Source organism: Lampris incognitus, chromosome 17, assembly GCF_029633865.1.
Source record: "Lampris incognitus isolate fLamInc1 chromosome 17, fLamInc1.hap2, whole genome shotgun sequence".
NCBI lineage: Eukaryota > Metazoa > Chordata > Actinopteri > Lampriformes > Lampridae > Lampris > Lampris incognitus.
Genome location: NC_079227.1, coordinates 26,495,008 through 26,512,562, shown reverse-complemented (window position 1 = coordinate 26,512,562; position 17,555 = coordinate 26,495,008). Strand labels below are relative to the sequence as shown.

Here is a 17,555-nt window from a genome sequence, read left to right as displayed (position 1 = left end):
ATAGCAGCCAGCATAATCTGCATTATAATCTAATTTTGGTACAGCTGGGGAGTTTCTGGGGCTCCTTGCCCTTCCAGTTAATACCTCGCAGCCGAGCAGGAAATACACCGATAGGAGGCAGCCGAACTTACCTGTAGGCTGCGCCATTAAGTTCAGGGTGGACGCCTGGCTGGTCCATGACCGCCCATGGTGCTGTGGTGACGAAGAACTCCTTGTTGACGCAGTTTCTTAGGCTGTCGGGGATACGGCCTGCAATATGAGCCGAAAACCCAGTCAACCCCCACACACACAACACACACACACACACAATTAGCTGCAAACCAAGTGTGGCGACATAAATCACACATGCTACGGCCGTAACTTGTTGCAAGGGGATGAAAGAGCATAAGACGCCTGCGTGCTAACGAGTCCAGGCTGACAAAAGATATCTGGCTTGGATACACAAACGCAAATTACGATCATTAAACAATCTGGATGCTATCTGGGAGGCCAGCCCCTCGGGCTCTGCTCTGCCACCGTTCCACTGTGCTGTGTGCTGGGAAGCTAATGATGACATCTATTAAGAGCTCTAGATTTAATAACGTCTGCCCGGGGCCTATTGAAGTGGAAATATGACATCTGGGAAGGAAGACGCACATCAGATCAGACAGTTGGGCCAGGTCTGGAGGTGGCAGCGGGGTCTGAATAGAAAGAGATGTGGTGGCTTTGGAAAAAAAAAAGAAAAAAAAAGGACTTGACAAATTTTAACAAATATTTGAGCAAAAAGCAATGAGAAGTGAGGGTAGGTTTGGGAAAGAGACCAAAAATAAATTTGCAGCTGCACAGCTGACTCCTGATGGGATGGCCACATGTGTGTGTGCATGTGTGTGTGCGTGTGTGTGCGTGTGTGTGTGTGAGTAAAACGAGTGCGGAATGCAAGCGGACCACGCACCGGTGATGGCTCTTCGGATCTCGGTGGCAGCAGCCTCCCTCATCTCCAGAGAGGCCTGCTCGCTATACCAGGCTGTGTGAGGTGTGCAGATCAGATTTGGGGCATCCTTCAGAGGGCCCTGGGCAAAACTGTGAGAAACAGAGAAAGAGTGACATAGTATTTAACCGAAGAAGATAATAAGGAAAAAAAAATGCTGGAAGGCAACAGATAAGGAAAAATGTCACACTTTGTCATTCACATAATGCAACACGGTCTTCTCTCTCGGCCTTCGCTCGACCTCTGACCGCCAATGCACTCTTCATCCTCAAACAAACTCTCTTGTTGGCATATTGGGTCAGCGGGGTGGGAAGCAAAGTGTCACGCAAGGTTTCACCATTTTTCCAAACAGCCAATAAGACAGGGTTGGAAGAGGCTGTCCCTCAAAGCTACTTAACCGTCCTGATGCATAAGCATCACATCACACCTTAGATGGGCGACGCGGTTCTTAGCGGAGCAGTAAACCGGGAGGTTTGTCAAGGTTGTACACAACTGTGATGAGTGCAGCAAACACAAGTGGGGAAGATGGAGTGTGCTACAGCGTGCTATACCTGATGTGTAGTCTCTGAGCTGCAAACCGCCCTGCACCACCACCACCTTTAGCTGTGTGGTGCTGAGTTCCCTCTCTCATTACCCTGAAGGCCCTGCAGGGCCACTTAGGTGTCCGTATCTCATCATATATCCATCCATCCATTATCCAAACCGCTGATCCTGACTCTCGGGGTCGCGGGGATGCTGGAGCCTATCCCAGCAGTCATTGGGCGGAAGGCGGGGGAGACACCCTGGACAGGCTGCCAGGCCATTACAGGGCCGACACACACACACACACACACACACACACACACACACACACACACACACACACATACACACACACACACACGCCTAGGGACAATTTAGTATGGCTGATTCACCTGACCTACATGTCATTGGACTGTGGGAGGAAACCGGAGCACTCGGAGGGAACCCTCGCAGACATGGGGAGAAGATGCAAACTCCACACAGAGGACGACCCGGAACGACCCCCAAGGTTGGACTACCCCAGGGCTTGAACCCAGGACCTTCTTGCTATGAGGCGACTGCGCTAACCACTGCACTACCCCTCATCATATATGACTGTCCCAGTTTCTGTCTGTCTGTTTTAAACTTCCTGTTAGTCGCTATACTTATATGGTCTGCGTCTGTCTCCCTCAGTCAAACCGATTGTGAGAGCGAGTGTTCACCTGAAGGGCTCCGTTTCATGGACATCCAAGGCAGCCCCGCGTATCCTGCCCTCCTTCAGGGCCTGGGCGAGGGCCTTCTCGTCCACCAGGCCACCTCGCGCCGCATTGACCAGGAAAGCCCCCTGACGCATCTGTGGGTACAGCGCACACACACACACACACACACACACACACACACACACACACACACACACACACACACACACACACACAGATGGAGTCAGTCAGCCACTAATCAGAGCTCAAAAAGAAAAAGGGGAACATGAAGGCGGGCAATGTGGGGGGGGTGTGTGTGCATGTTTCTGAGAGATCGGGAGGCTGGTAGTCGATCTGATCTGAAGAAACACATCAATCCAGCGGTATTGTCACGGGTTCCCTCAGTCTGCACCCGAACGCCTTTACACACATTACACGGGACAGAAATGGAGCGGGGAAACGATCTGCGACGGCTTTGTTGTGCGGCTCAGAGGTCTACGGGAGACAGACGGGAAGACAGACAGGCAGCACCTGGGCAAAAACACCGTCAGATCTGGGATAGAGAGGGTGCTTTATCCAAAAACCGGGCGATAAAACGAAGGAAGAGGGTTAAGATGATAGATGAGGCACCCCCCCAGCACACCCCCAAAATCCAACACCAGAGATGGGGGTGGGGGGGTGAGAAAACTGCTTGCAAAAGAAAAAAAAGAAGTGTAAGAGGGGAGGGAAGGAGAAAAAAAAATCAAATGAATATGCTCAAAAGAAAGTAATCCCTTAATCTTGACAAAAGCTGAAATCCAGGGCATGAAAAGCCCTTGCGCTGCCAGGCAGTCTTTTATTAGGCCTTGCTGTTTTTGACACACACACACACACACACACATACTTTACATACACACACATACACACCGCTCCACTTTAGAGGCTGAGAAGTGCTGCCAACATTTTTTCGGTGGGGGGAAAAAAGAGAAGTATTCTTTCGTTGTGGCGGCGAGGAGGCAGCTGGGACTCTTTAGCTCTGGAGAAGAAACAGAGTTAACTAGGTTAGAGCCATTACCCCCCACCCACCCCACCCCACCCCACCCCACATGCACACGCCCCACCCGGCCCCCCTTTTCTAAACTCCTCCCGCAACACTTACAAATACGATAGCGGCTCAAAATCAACCTGCGAGAGGGAACGAGGGAGAGGCGGCCGGGGATGAGAGAGACGAAGATGGATGGACAGACGCACACAGACAGGCAGAAAACGTTAGATCAATGGGTAAGGAGTCTTCCGCCTGTGCAGTTTCCCCGCTTCCCCGCAGGTGTCACCCCAGGCAGCGCCCGTACAAGCACACATTTATTGACTCGGAGAGACTCGCCCCCCCCCCCCCCCCCCCCGCTATTGGGCCCAGTCAATATATTTGCCGTAGCCCTGGGCTGGCGCTAATTGTGTTTGACAAGAGCACAGGAATGGATTCGTGTCCGGCTTTGAGCGGCGCTTCGAGACGTGACGCAGGCCCGTTTCCTCTCCTTCTCTTTAAGCGCGGTGCTCCTTGGGAAAGCCTCTGGGCTGAGCTGTAGTGCTACACCAGGATCCGTGCCCACCTGCCCGCCCGCCGGCTAGAAACCAGAGCTTATATCCAGGTGACCTCATGGCTTGTCAGTGGCGTACTTGGCTGCTTTTGAATGATATAGTCAGGGAGGGTCGGGCAGAATTTGAGAGTGCGTGCCCGTGTGTGTGTGTGTGTGTGTGTGTGTGTGTGTGGGGATACTTTGCATCCCTCCGCCCTGAGGAAGCGTAGAAACGTAAACTCACAGTAAAAACAACAGTGTGGGAGATAGATACCTATACAAACCATCAATTCATGTGAATGACTGAAAATAAAGTGCTCATGCAACTTACATATCGGACTCCAAAAGTCAGTTTTTAAGTTGAATTGATGATTTCGTGGGTGCCACGCTTGATAACTCCCCCCCCCCCTTTTCTCCCCAACTGTACCTGGCCAACCAACCCACTCTCCAAGACATCCCGGTTGCTGCGCCACCCCCTCTGCAGACTACCACATGCCTCCTCCGATATATGTGCAGTCACTAGCCGCTTCTTTTCACCTGACATGCTATTACCCCCCAGTTCCCCCTCCCCCCTGAACAGTCGCCCCGACCGACCAGAGGAGGCCCTAGTGCAGCGACCAGGACACATACCCACATCCGGTTTCCCACCCGCAGACACGGCCAATTGTATCTGCAGGGACGCCCGACCAAGCCGGAGGTTAACGCAGGGATCCCTGTGTTGGTAGGCAACGGAATCCGCTCTTGATAACTCTGATAACTACTTGGAAAAGTCTTCCAGATCACTTGGGGAAATGAGCTCCCGTCAGCTCATGGCGAGTAAAAAGTTGACGCATTGGGAGGGCAGGTCATCCATCCATCCATCCATCCATCCATCCTTTATCCGAACCACTTATCCTGCTCTCTGGGTCGTGGGGATAGTGGAGCCTATGCCAGCAGTCATTGGGCGGCAGGCAGGGAGACACCCTGGACAGGCCGCCAGGGCATCACACAGGGCCGACATACAAACACAATGTCCTGTGCTAAAGGACGTTGTTAGTCTGATTGACTGGCTGCCTTCTGAGTCACTTTTCACCGTCTTGTCTTTGTAAGTTGATTTCAGCTTCCGTGTTTTGTCCTCTCTGTACTGAAGAGTGACAGCGGTGGAGTGTCTTAGCGTACTGAGTCGATGTGACGTCAAACATTGCTCTTGCAGCAGACCTCATGGCGCCTCCTATTGGCATTACAACAGCCACACAAAAACGCCCGCAACTTTCTCAAAAATGGGTCAAACATACCCGAAAATGTTCTTACTGGCACTCAGTTTTACAAGCTACCAAGCCATGCGTGTATTTAGCATTTTCTGTTCCTTTAATCACAGAAGAGCTCTGACTATTGACGGTGATGTTGACAAGTTGGATCATATCAGTGCATGTAGTTTGTGTGTTACTTTGTGTGCATGCATGCGCAGATACACATCATAGATATTGAGGTGCTAATAATGCTAATAATAATGCGAATAATACTGTAATAATGCTAATAATAATAACACTGTAATAATGTTAATAATAACGCTAATAATACTGTAATAATGCTAATATTAATGCTAATAATGCTGTAATAATGCTAATAATGCTAATAATAATAATGCTGTAATAATGCTAATAATGCTAATAATCATGCTAATAATACTTAGGTGCTAACAAGTTCTGATCAGCTTTAGATGAGATCAGTTGTGTATGTGTGTATGTGTTCATGCGAGTGTGTGTGTGTAAACCCCTTCCCCCCTCCCCCACCTGTTTGATGGTGAAGTCATTGATGAGGTGATGGTTGTGTTCATTCAGGTTGCAGTGCAGGGACACACAGTCGCTCTGGTAGAGCAGGTCCTGGAGGGTGTAGACCCGCTGGACGCCCAGTGAGCGCTCCAAGCCGTCCTGCAGGTAGGGGTCGTAGAAGATGACGTTGAAGCCGAACACCTTCGCTCGCACTGCCACCGCCTGCCCCGAACGACCTGAGGGTGCACGGACGAGACAGACACAGACACACACAGCGAAATGAGAAGAAGGAAACGTATTTAAATAAAGAGACAAAGAGGTGGAGATGGTGTGTTGGCGCACACAAGGACTGGGTGCAACAGCTGATTTTCACAGCACTCAGACAGGAGCACACACGGCATCCACCGAGGACGGTGATTCAGCAGAAACATTTTGGATGAGACAGCAAGACGATGAATCAGAAAAACTGAAATGAATCTGTGTGTGGAGATGAAAAATAAAAAAAGACCCTCCTGGCGACAGTCTCCCACATGCACACACACACACACACACACGCCCATTTCTTGTGTGGGCTGTGCTCAGTCGGTAGAGAAGCCCCGGCGTTGCACCGTGGACAGCAGACAAGTGAGAGCGATGGAGAGAGACTCCGCCCATGTCTGTTGGCGCCGGTGAATAGGACCGATAAGGTCCCTTTACACTCTCAAGGTCCACTCTTTTGTCATGGACCATTATATCCTGCCTTTCAGCTGGAAGAACCCTCTACCTACCCCCCCCCCACACACACACACACACAAAGGGATAGAGGCCATTAAAATGGTGTGCTGTGCCTTTTTCCATGCCAGGGTTTTGGTTCATTCATCTCATAGGGCACAAGGACAGTATTGTTTGCTGCAAACAATGATTGCGAGTGATCATCCAAGGCCATTCCTGTTGCTGATCTGCGTGGACTGAAGCCAGTTTATTAACTCCTGTAAAACGCTCAACGGCGGGGGGGGGGGTGTCAGAATAACCTTGTCATACAGATATGGCGTATGGACATCGCCTCAACTCAAGTCATGCTTCTCAAGTCCTCGGCTCTGGTTCACTGTGGATGGGAAGAGCGCTTTGCTAGACGCGCTCCCCCATCGGCTGCATTCATCACACAATGTTAAGTGAGGTTCACAATCATTACATTAAACATTTATATTTCCCCTCAACATCCCAAACTTGACTAATTTGAATCCATGCTGAGAAATGTCCCCAAAAGAATTACCAGGACTTTCAACTGGGATTGTATTTGACAATATGATGATCGCATTAAAGCTACAATCTTGTAGATTTAAACACGAACAAATGTCTTTTTTTATATATATTTTTTGTGTCGTGCATTTAAGAGTATCACTAATCCATGAATATATTGTATGTCATGAACACTTGTTTAGCAATTAATCCCCCCCCCACCTTTTTGTCCCAGTCCAATTACCCCACTCTTCCGAGCCGTCCTGGTCTCTGCTCCACCCCCTCTGCTGATCCGGGGAGAGCTGCAGACTACCACATGCTTCCTCCGATACATGTGGAGTTGCCAGCAGACGCTATTCCCCCCCAGTCCCCCCCCCAAACAGGTGCCCCGACCGACCAGAGGAGGCGCTAGTGCAGCGACCAGGACACACACCCACATCTGGCTTCCCACCCGCAGACACGGCCAATTGTGTCTGTAGGGACGGCCGACCAAGCACGGGGATTCGAACCAGCGATCCCCGTGTTGGTAGGCAACGGAATAGACCACTGAGCTACCCGGACACCCCAGCAATTAATTTTTATAGTTAGCTCTAGGTCGAATGATATAAAATGATACCATAGAGGCCAACAGCATACGAGTAGGGCAGGTGGAGGCGAGTGTGAGAAAGAGGCAAGGTGGTTGCAGCCAACAAGTGGATAGAATAAGACACCACAACATCAACAGGTACGACTCAGGTTCGACCATGCTTTCTTTTTAGATGGAGGGGACAGTGCTGACAGGGCAGTACTAGCGACCGATTCATTTTGAATGGATCTCCAGAAGTTGTAGTGGTCGAACGCCACTGCCACCACCAGTATCTACATCAGGTGTCAGCTGAGTTCAACCAAAACAACAATCGTCAGGATTTTGACTTTAAGCGTTTGGCCCTATCCTTTCTCCCTTTGCCTCCACTGTCAACGGGCAAGGACGCCACGCTGCACAACAAACGTGTGTCCACCAGGTTTGCAGGACTTGTGAAAACAACCCTGCAAGCCAACCGAAAAGCGGCGCGGCAGAGCAACGGTGGGGATTGATGAAAGGCACAGAAATGAAAGAACGCAGCTTGTGTTTTTCTCACGCCGTGCATTTTTTAACCAGTTGGTGTTGTGTGTATGCTGCCAAAAAAATGGGCTGCGGCCTTGGATGGGGTCTCGCATTGCAGGTTTCTCCTTGACGGAGGAAAAGGTGTGCCAGACTCGCTGTCTGTTAGTCTCTCGCTCTTTCTCACACTCGCACACGCACATGCATGTGCACACACACACACACACGCTCAGGCTCTCTCACAGAGCTAAGAGCCCTCTCCTGAAGGGAGGAGAGTGGCTGGTGAGTCAGGACTCGCCCTCACCAGCCAGCTGAGAACAAGAGGGGCCCTTTTTTTTGTTTTTTTTCTTGTTTTTGTTTTTGTGGACACACAGAGGTCCCCTTTGTTTCCAGTGTTTGGTTACACTTTTCCTCTTGCTTCTCTTTCACTTCTTTTATTTCCCCATCCATCCATTATCCAAGCCGCTTACCCTAACCAGGGTGGCAGGGATGCTGGAGCCTATCCCAGCAGCCATTGGGCGACAGGCGGGGAGACACACTGGACAGGCCGCCAGGCCATCACAGGGCCACAACTATACACTTTATTCATAACATAATATTTTTTTATATACTTACTACCAACATGGGGCAAGAAGGGAACAGGCTAAGGACAGGGTGAAGAAAAGATGGACTGGTGAAGGAAGAGAAGAAGAGGCGAGGGGGCAGAAGAGGGCAGTGTTTAAGCACGTTCCCCACGGACTCGACGAGCCAGCTGGATGTCTTTGGGCATAATGGTGACACACTTGGCATGGATGACGCACAGGTTGGTGTCTTCAAACAGACCCAGCAGGTAGGCCTCGCTAGCCTCCTGCAGAGCTCCTGCTGAGCTCCTGCAGAGCTCCGAGCTCTTTCATTTTACTTCCTCTTATTTCATTTCACATCACATTCTCATTTCTTTGCACCCCTACCCCACCCGGCTTCTTTCTGGCCCCTGCCCCATTTGAGGCTGCGACAACACCAATATGTGATGCGCGCCTCACCCTGCCGAGCCTGCAGGCCGTCCCATGGGGTTTCCATTGTGGCTCTGTGTGTGGGTCCCCCACAGACTGGCCCGTTATCTCCAGTGTGACCAGGAGGCCCCCCGCTCCCTTCAACCACTGCCACTGCCCTTGACAACGGACAATGTTTTGGAGATGGCATGAGCCCGAAAGACTGACGGAAGAGGTGTGTGTGTGTGTGTGTGTGGGGGGGGGTGTCTCAGTGCCAGGGCCTCAGTATGGGCACAAACATACCGGGCAGCTCTTTGGCACCAGAAGTGTGTGTGTGTGTGTGTGTGTGTGTGTGTGTGTGTGTGTGTGTGTGTGTGTGTGTATGTGGACACAGAGATAAGTTGGTACTTTGGAAAGGCTCTTGAGAGTTTGAGAGGGTAGAGAGGAGAGCGCGTCTGTCTGCCCAGTGACGTTGAGACAGGACAGAATGGGGGCGCACTCGGGCACACAGATCAGGGCTCCACGCTAACTTTACTCCCAAGGAGCACATGTGCTCACAAATGAAAACAATCAGGAGCACACAAAGAAACTTAGGAGCACAATTAACAAGTACCACAAAGTTTATTAACAAAAAAATTGACTGAATACATATTTTTTCCTGTGTGTGTGTGTGCGCTCCGTCTCCTTGTGTGCAATTACGATGTGAAAACCAGCGGAGGGCTCTGAAAGTGGAAGACCCTGGTGGTCTCTAGACACTAGGCTAGGCACGGGCCTTAAAATATTGAATACAACATTGACACAGCTCTTTAAAACCCCGAAGTGTTGAAAGACAGCTTTTTAAATAAAATATCGCACAAGCGTTTAAAAACACTTGGAAGGTTTTTCTCGACACCGAGGCACTGAAACAACTTGTTGAAATATTGAAACGCTTTTTAAAATATTGACATTGCATTTTAACAGACGGATTGGTTCTGCAATGTAGGGTTTTTCTCACTGTGTGTGTGTGTGTGTGTGTGTGTGTGTGTATGTGTGTGTGTGTACTAATGGACACACATCTGTGCAATAACACATACCACCCACATCACACACTGGCCCATGCCTACTGGACATAAAGGATATAGTGTCTGTTGTCCAGCTGCTTTTGTATGTTGGCCATCTGCCATGTCCAGCCACCGGTTCACGGCGCGAGTGGGACCGAACTCCGCCATGCTAACATTATCGTTAGCCACTTCAGGTACACCTCGCATATAGTGACTGGCAAGACAGTTCATTCCACTGTACTGACTCATTAGAATCAGTCCATTCAAAAGATTCATTCAAAAGATTCGTTCACCAAATCTTTGGGTGCTTAGTCCCAACTCAGAGAACTGAAACAGGGCCGAAGGTTCAGTTCAGCTCGCTAGCTAGTGACCTGAGGACAGCGTTCGTGAAGGGTAAGCCAGCGAGCTGAGACTCTAGTTGGATGAAGACACCATTTGCAAACCGAAAGCTGCTGTAACGGAGTCCTACCCTGTTGTGGACAGCACCTATAATTTCACGACACCTAATTAATAAATAAAACATTCTGTACTACTTCATGTGAGTGTGTGTGTATGTGTGTGTGCGGCACAGTGCATAGTCACATCAAATGTTAGCCTGTGCGTATATCCATCTAGACAATGTTATATACCTGGATTGCAGTGCAAGACCAGTATTGTTGAATCGTTGCAGCTAAATGTTATAAATGTCAGCAAGAGTAGGGAGCAGGTTGAGGAGAGCCTGGAGAAGTGGAGGTATGCACCGGAGAGAAGAGGAATGAAAGTCAGAGGAGCAAGACAGAATACCTGTGTGTGAATGAGAGGGAGGACAGCGGAATGGTGAGGATGCAAGGAGTAGAGGTGACGAAGGTGGATGAGTTTAAATACTTGGGGTCAACTGTTCAAAGTAGCAGGGAGTGCGGAAGAGAGGTGAAGAAGAGAGTGCAGGCAAGGTGGAGTGGGTGGAGAAGAGTGTCAGGAGTGATTTGCGCTACCAGCAAGAGTTAACAGGAAGGTTTACAAGTTGGTAGTGAGACCAGCTATGTTGTATGGTTTGGAGACAGTAGCACTGATGGAAAGACAGGAGGAGGAGCTGGAGGTGGCAGAGTTGAAGATGCTAAGATTTTCATTGGGGGTGACGAAGAACGACAGGATTAGGAACGAGTATATTAGAGGGACCGCTCAGGTTGGGACGGTTTGGAGACAAAGCAAGAGAGGCAAGATTGAGATGGTTTGGACATGTGTGGAGGAGAGATGCTGGCTATATTGGGAGAAGGATGCTGAATATGGAGCTGCCAGGCAAGAGGAAAAGAGGAAGGCCAAAGAGGAGGTTTATGGATGTGGTGAGGGACGACATGCCACCTGACAGAGGAAGATGCAGAGGACAGGAATAGATGGAAACAGATGATCTGCTGTGGTGACCCCTAACGCGAGCAGCCAAAAGAAAAAGGGGAAGAAGAAGAAGAAGAAGAAGAAGAAAAAGAAGAAGACTGCAGCAAAATGTTATCAACCCAAATTATCTGTGTATTTGCTGACACAGAATGAACGGATCGGTTCAGGATGTCATTCAGAACAGTTAATTCGCACAAAAGACTCGAATCGTTCACAAACGACAACAGTAATTGCAAGGCCTGGTTAGTTAAACGTTGTGAAATCCCCTCGCCAGATTCCTTTGTCCTCGTCTCTTTTTCACTCAAAATAAAAATGAATGGGCTTCATATATAGCAATGTCTTTGCGATATTTTTAAAACCTGTCTGACCCTGACCAGCTACGGTAGGTAGGTATTATTCTTAACTCGCACTGTGCTCGTAAATTATTTTTCCGGTTCCCAGATATTGATATTTTGGGGGGGGGGGGGGGGCAAATGTGAGTGAAATACTTGCAGTGTACAGCCTTGTTTATATATATATATGTGTGTGTGTGTGTGTATAGGCATACACACACCCACACATAAATGTATATGTATTATGCTATGCATTAAAGTTTTTTCCTACAGAGCTCTCTCTCGCTCTCTCTCTCTCTCTCTCTCTCTCTCTCTCTCTCTCTCTCTCTCTCTATATATATATATATATATATAAAACTTTGTTAAAAGAAACACTCAATGGTAGGGAAAGTGCTCAACAAATAAGGGGCAAAATAATCCAGTGAGTCAAGTAAATTCTTTATGACAGTACAAGCCTGTTTCATACCAGAAGCAATCATCAGCTGTCAAATATATATATATATATATATAGAGAGAGAGAGAGAGAGAGAGAGAGAGAGAGAGAGAGAGAGAGAGAGAGAGAGAGATTACCCCCCCGAAACCGTCAATGGTGTTATAAGTGCTCAACTAATGAGGAGCGGAATATGTTAAGATTTTCGTTAAGATATATATTTATATAGATAGTAGGGGTGCAACGGTCCAGTTAGTCCACGGTTCGGTTCGTACCTCGGTTTTTGGGTCACGGTTTCGGTTCGGTTTCGAATTACATTGTTGGTGAAATAAGTTCGGGAGGGAATAACGTAGTGCGGATCGAGCGTATGCATTAGCTGAAGCCCACATCTCCAACCACCGAAAAGGGCTGCATGTCTTTAGCAATGAACACCCCTGTTGCACGGGTTATTTTTTTGTGTTTCTCTGAGTTGGTGCTATAGGTTTGTTGGAAAGCATCTCCGATAGATGGTTGTTTTTTCACTGGTGCGGTTACCTGTGCGTCTGTCCTGCTTCCAGAGAGCGAGACATCTGGGTGGTGACGGCAGAGATGCTGGCTCATATTGGAAGTGTTTCCACTTGCGTAGTACGGGGACATGGGTCAAGCAATGCTTGCAGCACACAGTGTTATTTCTGTCCACTGTTTTGTCTCCCTCATCGTTGTATTCAACAGCAAACCCGAAATGTCCGCAGATTTGTATGAAGACGGTGCTTCTTCAAACTTTTCTCCCTCCACTCGCCATGACTTTTTTTTCTGCTTCTGCGAGCTACCGCCGTCTTTTCAACTCGACTGTCGGCTCCAGTTACAAGGGGGGTGGGGGGCTAACAGTGATTGGATATTTACTCGTGGGGCGGGGTTTTCTGCAGCGCACACAGGCACACAGTGAAGAATCCATTCTCCGGCAGTAAGAAACGCCTGTCAACTATTCACGCACATTTTAACTGCAAAACCGAAAACCGACGGTCCATAAGGGCGGATTGAACCGTACAGGGTGGACCGTACGGTTCGGTTTTAAACCGAAAACCGTTGCAAGCCTAATAGATAGATAGATATAGATATATAGATAGATAGATAGATAGATAGATAGATAGATAGATAGATAGATAGATAGATAGATAGATAGATAGATACACACATACACACACATGCCCACCCACACAGCAATTTACAGTCACAGGTGTGAAGAGGAACAATGCAAACGCAACCACATGCTCACCCCAACCCACCCCGATAAACACCACTACACACCAAGTCTACCCCAAGGGGCCCGATTATGGTAGGGGAGCGAGAGAGAGAGAGAGAGAAAGACACACACACACACACACACACACACAGAAAGAGTGTAAAATGGGAAAGGAGAGGGAGAAAAATGGGAGAGGTAATGGCAAGCATTAGAGCAGAGGGAACAGGATGGGAGAGAATAGGAAGCCCTGCCCCCGGAGGGAGGCGGGTAGACAACCTTGAGATAATCTGCGGGACAAGCAGGGGGAGAAAAATAACCTTATCAGCGGAGGCAAACAAGAGGGGCACAGATGTGAATGGAGAGAAGATATGAAACGTAGAGGGAGGTAGGGCAGAGAGAAATAGACAGAGAGAAAGGGAGGGGAGGGGGGGAGGTAAATGCAGGGACAGACTCTGGGAAAGATGGTGTGGGAGCATGACACAAAAGTAGAGAAGCAAAAATAATTGGGAACAGAGTGCAAAAGTAAGCGAGAGAGAGATGGAGAGAGAGAGAGAGGGACAGAGTGGGAAACGAAGATAAAACGGGAGCGCACAATAAAGGGTCTAAAAACAACAGCCCCGCTCTGCGCTTCTCACCGAAGCCGATGAGTCCCAGGGTTTCTCCTCGGATGCGCGCGGCGCCGGACGCCACCTCGCGGATCTGCTCGACACTCTGGACCCGCGTGCCCTCCCGGAGGGCCTGGTAGAGCCAGGTGTTTCGCCGGTACAGGTTGAGGATGTGGCACATGGTGGAGTCTGCCGTCTCCTCTACCGCCGCTGATGGGATGTTACACACCGCAATACCTGGAGGGACGGCATCAAACACACACAAACACACACACACACACACACACAGGGATACACACATCAGACTGGCTCTCATCGAGCTACATGAGTCAGTGAAGTAAGGAAGGGTGACTGACACACTTTCATCCGAGCTCTCGAGCTTTGTCGGCGTGTTCATAATTCATACGGCTGCAGAACTCAAACCCTCGACCGCAGCGTTACCTCTTCTATACTCCGACACCGAGGCTTTTTTTTTTTTGGCTGTCATTATTTCAGCTTCCTCTGATGTCCTCATCCCACTCTGTATCTCCGACTAACAGCTCAGCCCTCACTGGACAGTGAAAATAAAGAGCGGAGCTCTGCTCGATCAACAGCCCCTCCCCCCCCCGAGCTAGCCGGCGTTTCAGCGCCGTCTCCTGTAGACGTGATCTCTTTCTGACTACGGCCGTGTGAAGCGAGGCATCTTTGGTGAGTGGGCGGCAGCTAGACACTGTATCTGAAATTGGCAGGGAAATGGCAGCTTTGTCAACGGTAAGAGCTGTTTGAGCCTCCAGTCTGCTGACGGAGCCTGAGTAAGTAGTTTAGAGTCGGGACTGAACCCCCCCCCCCCTCTCTCTATAAACATCTTTCTTTATCTCCATCACTCCTGCTCTCGCATTTTCCGTCTGCGATGCTGAATAAGACCGGCCTGTTATAAGGCCATTCTCCGTGCGTGCAACAGACACGCAAATGCATGCAAACACACACTCATGAGAGTATTTGTGAAACCTGACTCAGACTAGGATGTGTTAGGGAGACGGGTAGGGAAAGATGAAGAGTGATGAAGAGTAGTAAGATAAATACATCACATTCCATATTAGGCCTTAACCTTTACCATCACAACTACATGTCTAACCTTAATCCTTGCTCTCTTTTTTTTTGGACCCCCCCCCCCTTTTTCTCCCTAATTGTACTTGGCCAATTACCCCACTCTTCCGAGCTGTCGCGGTCGCTGCTCCACCCTCTCTGCTGATCCGGGGAGGGCTGCAGACTACCACATGCCTCCTCCGAGACATGTGGAGTCTCCAGCCGCTTCTTTTCACCTGACAGTGAGGAGTTTCGCCAGGGGGATGTAGCGCATGGGAGGATCATGCTATTTCCCCCCAGTTCCCCCTCCCCCCTGAACAGATGCTCCAATCGACCAGAGGAGGCGCTAGTGCAGCGACCAGGACACATACCCACGTCCGGCTTCCCACCCGCAGACAATTGTGTCCACAGGGACGCCCGACCAAGCCGGAGGTAACGTGGGGATTCGAACCGGCGATCCCCATGTTGGTGGGCAAAACCTTAACTCTTGCTCTCAACTTATCCTAATTCTAACCTGGACCTGAAACCCAAGTCCAAACCCTAAAACCGACCCTCAGAAAATTGCAAAAATATCCCCACTTCGATGGTTAAAAACTCAAATCGGTCCTCACAAGATAGAAGTACAAGAGAGCACACACACACACACACACACACACACACACACACACACACTATAGAAAGAAATAATACAGATACACTCTTGTGGGAAAGTGCAAGCCATCAAACTAGCGGGTTCATCTTCTCACAGCACAAACCGGCTTCTCTTTTCTACGACAACCACGGCTCTGAGTGAACGCGCAGCGAGCCGTTATTTTAATTTGGTGACAGGAAGCGAGACTGCGGCGGCGGCGTTCGTACCCAGCTCCCCAGCAGCCTTGATATCGATGTTGTCGTAGCCGCTGCCGATGCGGATGATGATGCGTAGAGCTTTGAACTTCTCCAGGTCCTCTCTGGTCAGGGTGATGGTGTGGTACATCATGGCTCCCACCGCTTCATTAAGCACCTGCAGGGAGACACACACACACACACACACACACACACACACACACACACACACACACACACACACACACACACACACACACACACAAGACACAGTGATACGATGATCAGTTGGATTTTTTTGGATCGTTCTTTTTTTCCCACCACTTCCTTTATTCATTCATTTCAACGTTGGTTCATTCATCCATCCCATAATTCATCTCATTTCCTGACTGTTTTTCTCTGCTCACTCCGGAAGGCAAGAGTGTGTATCATGGCTATTGTTGGTCAAACATAAGACCCCATGACAATCGCAAGATCACATTCCTTTGAGATAAACTATGAACGTCACATGACTGACATGACTTGGGACACTATAACTTACAAAAACACACACACACACACACACACACACGCAGACGTCACATGGTCATTATCAGCGGTGACACACTGTCCTTGTAAAGCCCCGTGTTGGAGCTGCAACAAATTGGTATATTGTCTCGGAGGGACTGCAGTTCTGCATGGTCATCAGAATTACACCCCCACCCGGAGGGGCTTCACGGTCGGCGGACCACGCTAACCGGCTGGGGGAGAGGCCAAACCAGGAGATGATCCCTGTCTGAACCGCTACGTTCTTTGGGACACGGAAAGGTCAAGGAAATATAGATACAGGCAGACATTTACTGGATGGAGAAGTGCCAAACCGTACAAAGTGTGGTGTCACACAGTATATTGTGTGTTTTCATCTGTTGTTTCTTTCGAGGTACCTTTACATCTGCACAAGGAAAGTAAGAGAGTTGAGGAAAAATATCAAATTTGACACATTCACACTGACACACACATACACAAACAGACACAGATACACACACACAGACATACACACATTCAAAGACACACACACACACACACACACATTCATACAGATACACACATAGACACACAAACAGACACACACACACACAGACACACATTCTCACACACACACACACACACAGACACTGAAAATACCCTACATTCAACACCACCCAAGTGTCTAGCTCAAAATATGTGAAACCACCTTCCAATATCATCTACCCCCTACGATGGAGACGAGAGGCGGTGCACGGCTCAGTACTGGGGTTGTCACACCGTCCCACATCTCAAAAATACACTGGACATTCATGGTGGCCTCAGTGAAAACAGTCTGAAATTCCTCCAGGGGCAACCCCTACCAAAAACAGACTCCCCTTCAAACTGGCCCACCAGCATGAAGTGCTGATCCTCTGCCACTTTAAAGAAGACAAGGTGACCCGGCCCGTGAGTCAGTCTGATGGCCGATCTAACCATTCTCCCTTAGTATCAGGCCGAGCCGCTGTCAGCGCCCCCGTGGTAAATAACATCTCCACACCCACCGCCAGCTACACTGCATTAGCTTTCCTGTGATTAGCAGATTAGCCCTGAATTTCCATACAGCTTTTATTAGCGCCGTGTCTCAGCCAGGCCTTCAAAACACTAATTCAAGGTTAAAGTACTCCTTACACACACACACACACACACACACACACACACACACACACACACACACACACACACACACACACACACACACACACACACACACACACACACACACACCTCTCTGTGGTGGAAAGCCTGAAGCAATGGTGTTGTCTTCGGAGGAGTTGCAGACAAAGCAGTAAAAGCATGAGACACGGCTAACTGGGTGAAGGGAAACAGTCGTGACTGTAGCTCTTTCATGGAAATTCTGACCTAATCTGTCCATACCCCCACCAACC

General features: G+C 49.2%; 1 protein-coding gene across 4 annotated transcripts in view; it reads right to left on the bottom strand.

Moving 5' to 3' along the window:
• The window catches only part of ctbp2l (C-terminal binding protein 2, like), a 109,712-nt gene that overhangs the window by 3,630 nt on the left and 88,527 nt on the right, over positions 1–17,555 (bottom strand). For all 4 annotated transcript variants that reach the window (XM_056296678.1, XM_056296679.1, XM_056296681.1 and 1 more), the window contains exons 4-9: positions 15,658–15,802; positions 13,765–13,971; positions 5,492–5,706; positions 2,191–2,321; positions 932–1,059; positions 132–249 (exon numbers count right to left, since the gene is read on the bottom strand). In XM_056296678.1, the coding sequence (XP_056152653.1) occupies positions 132–249; positions 932–1,059; positions 2,191–2,321; positions 5,492–5,706; positions 13,765–13,971; positions 15,658–15,802 (944 nt within the window). The remainder of the gene's footprint in view (positions 1–131; positions 250–931; positions 1,060–2,190; positions 2,322–5,491; positions 5,707–13,764; positions 13,972–15,657; positions 15,803–17,555) is intronic.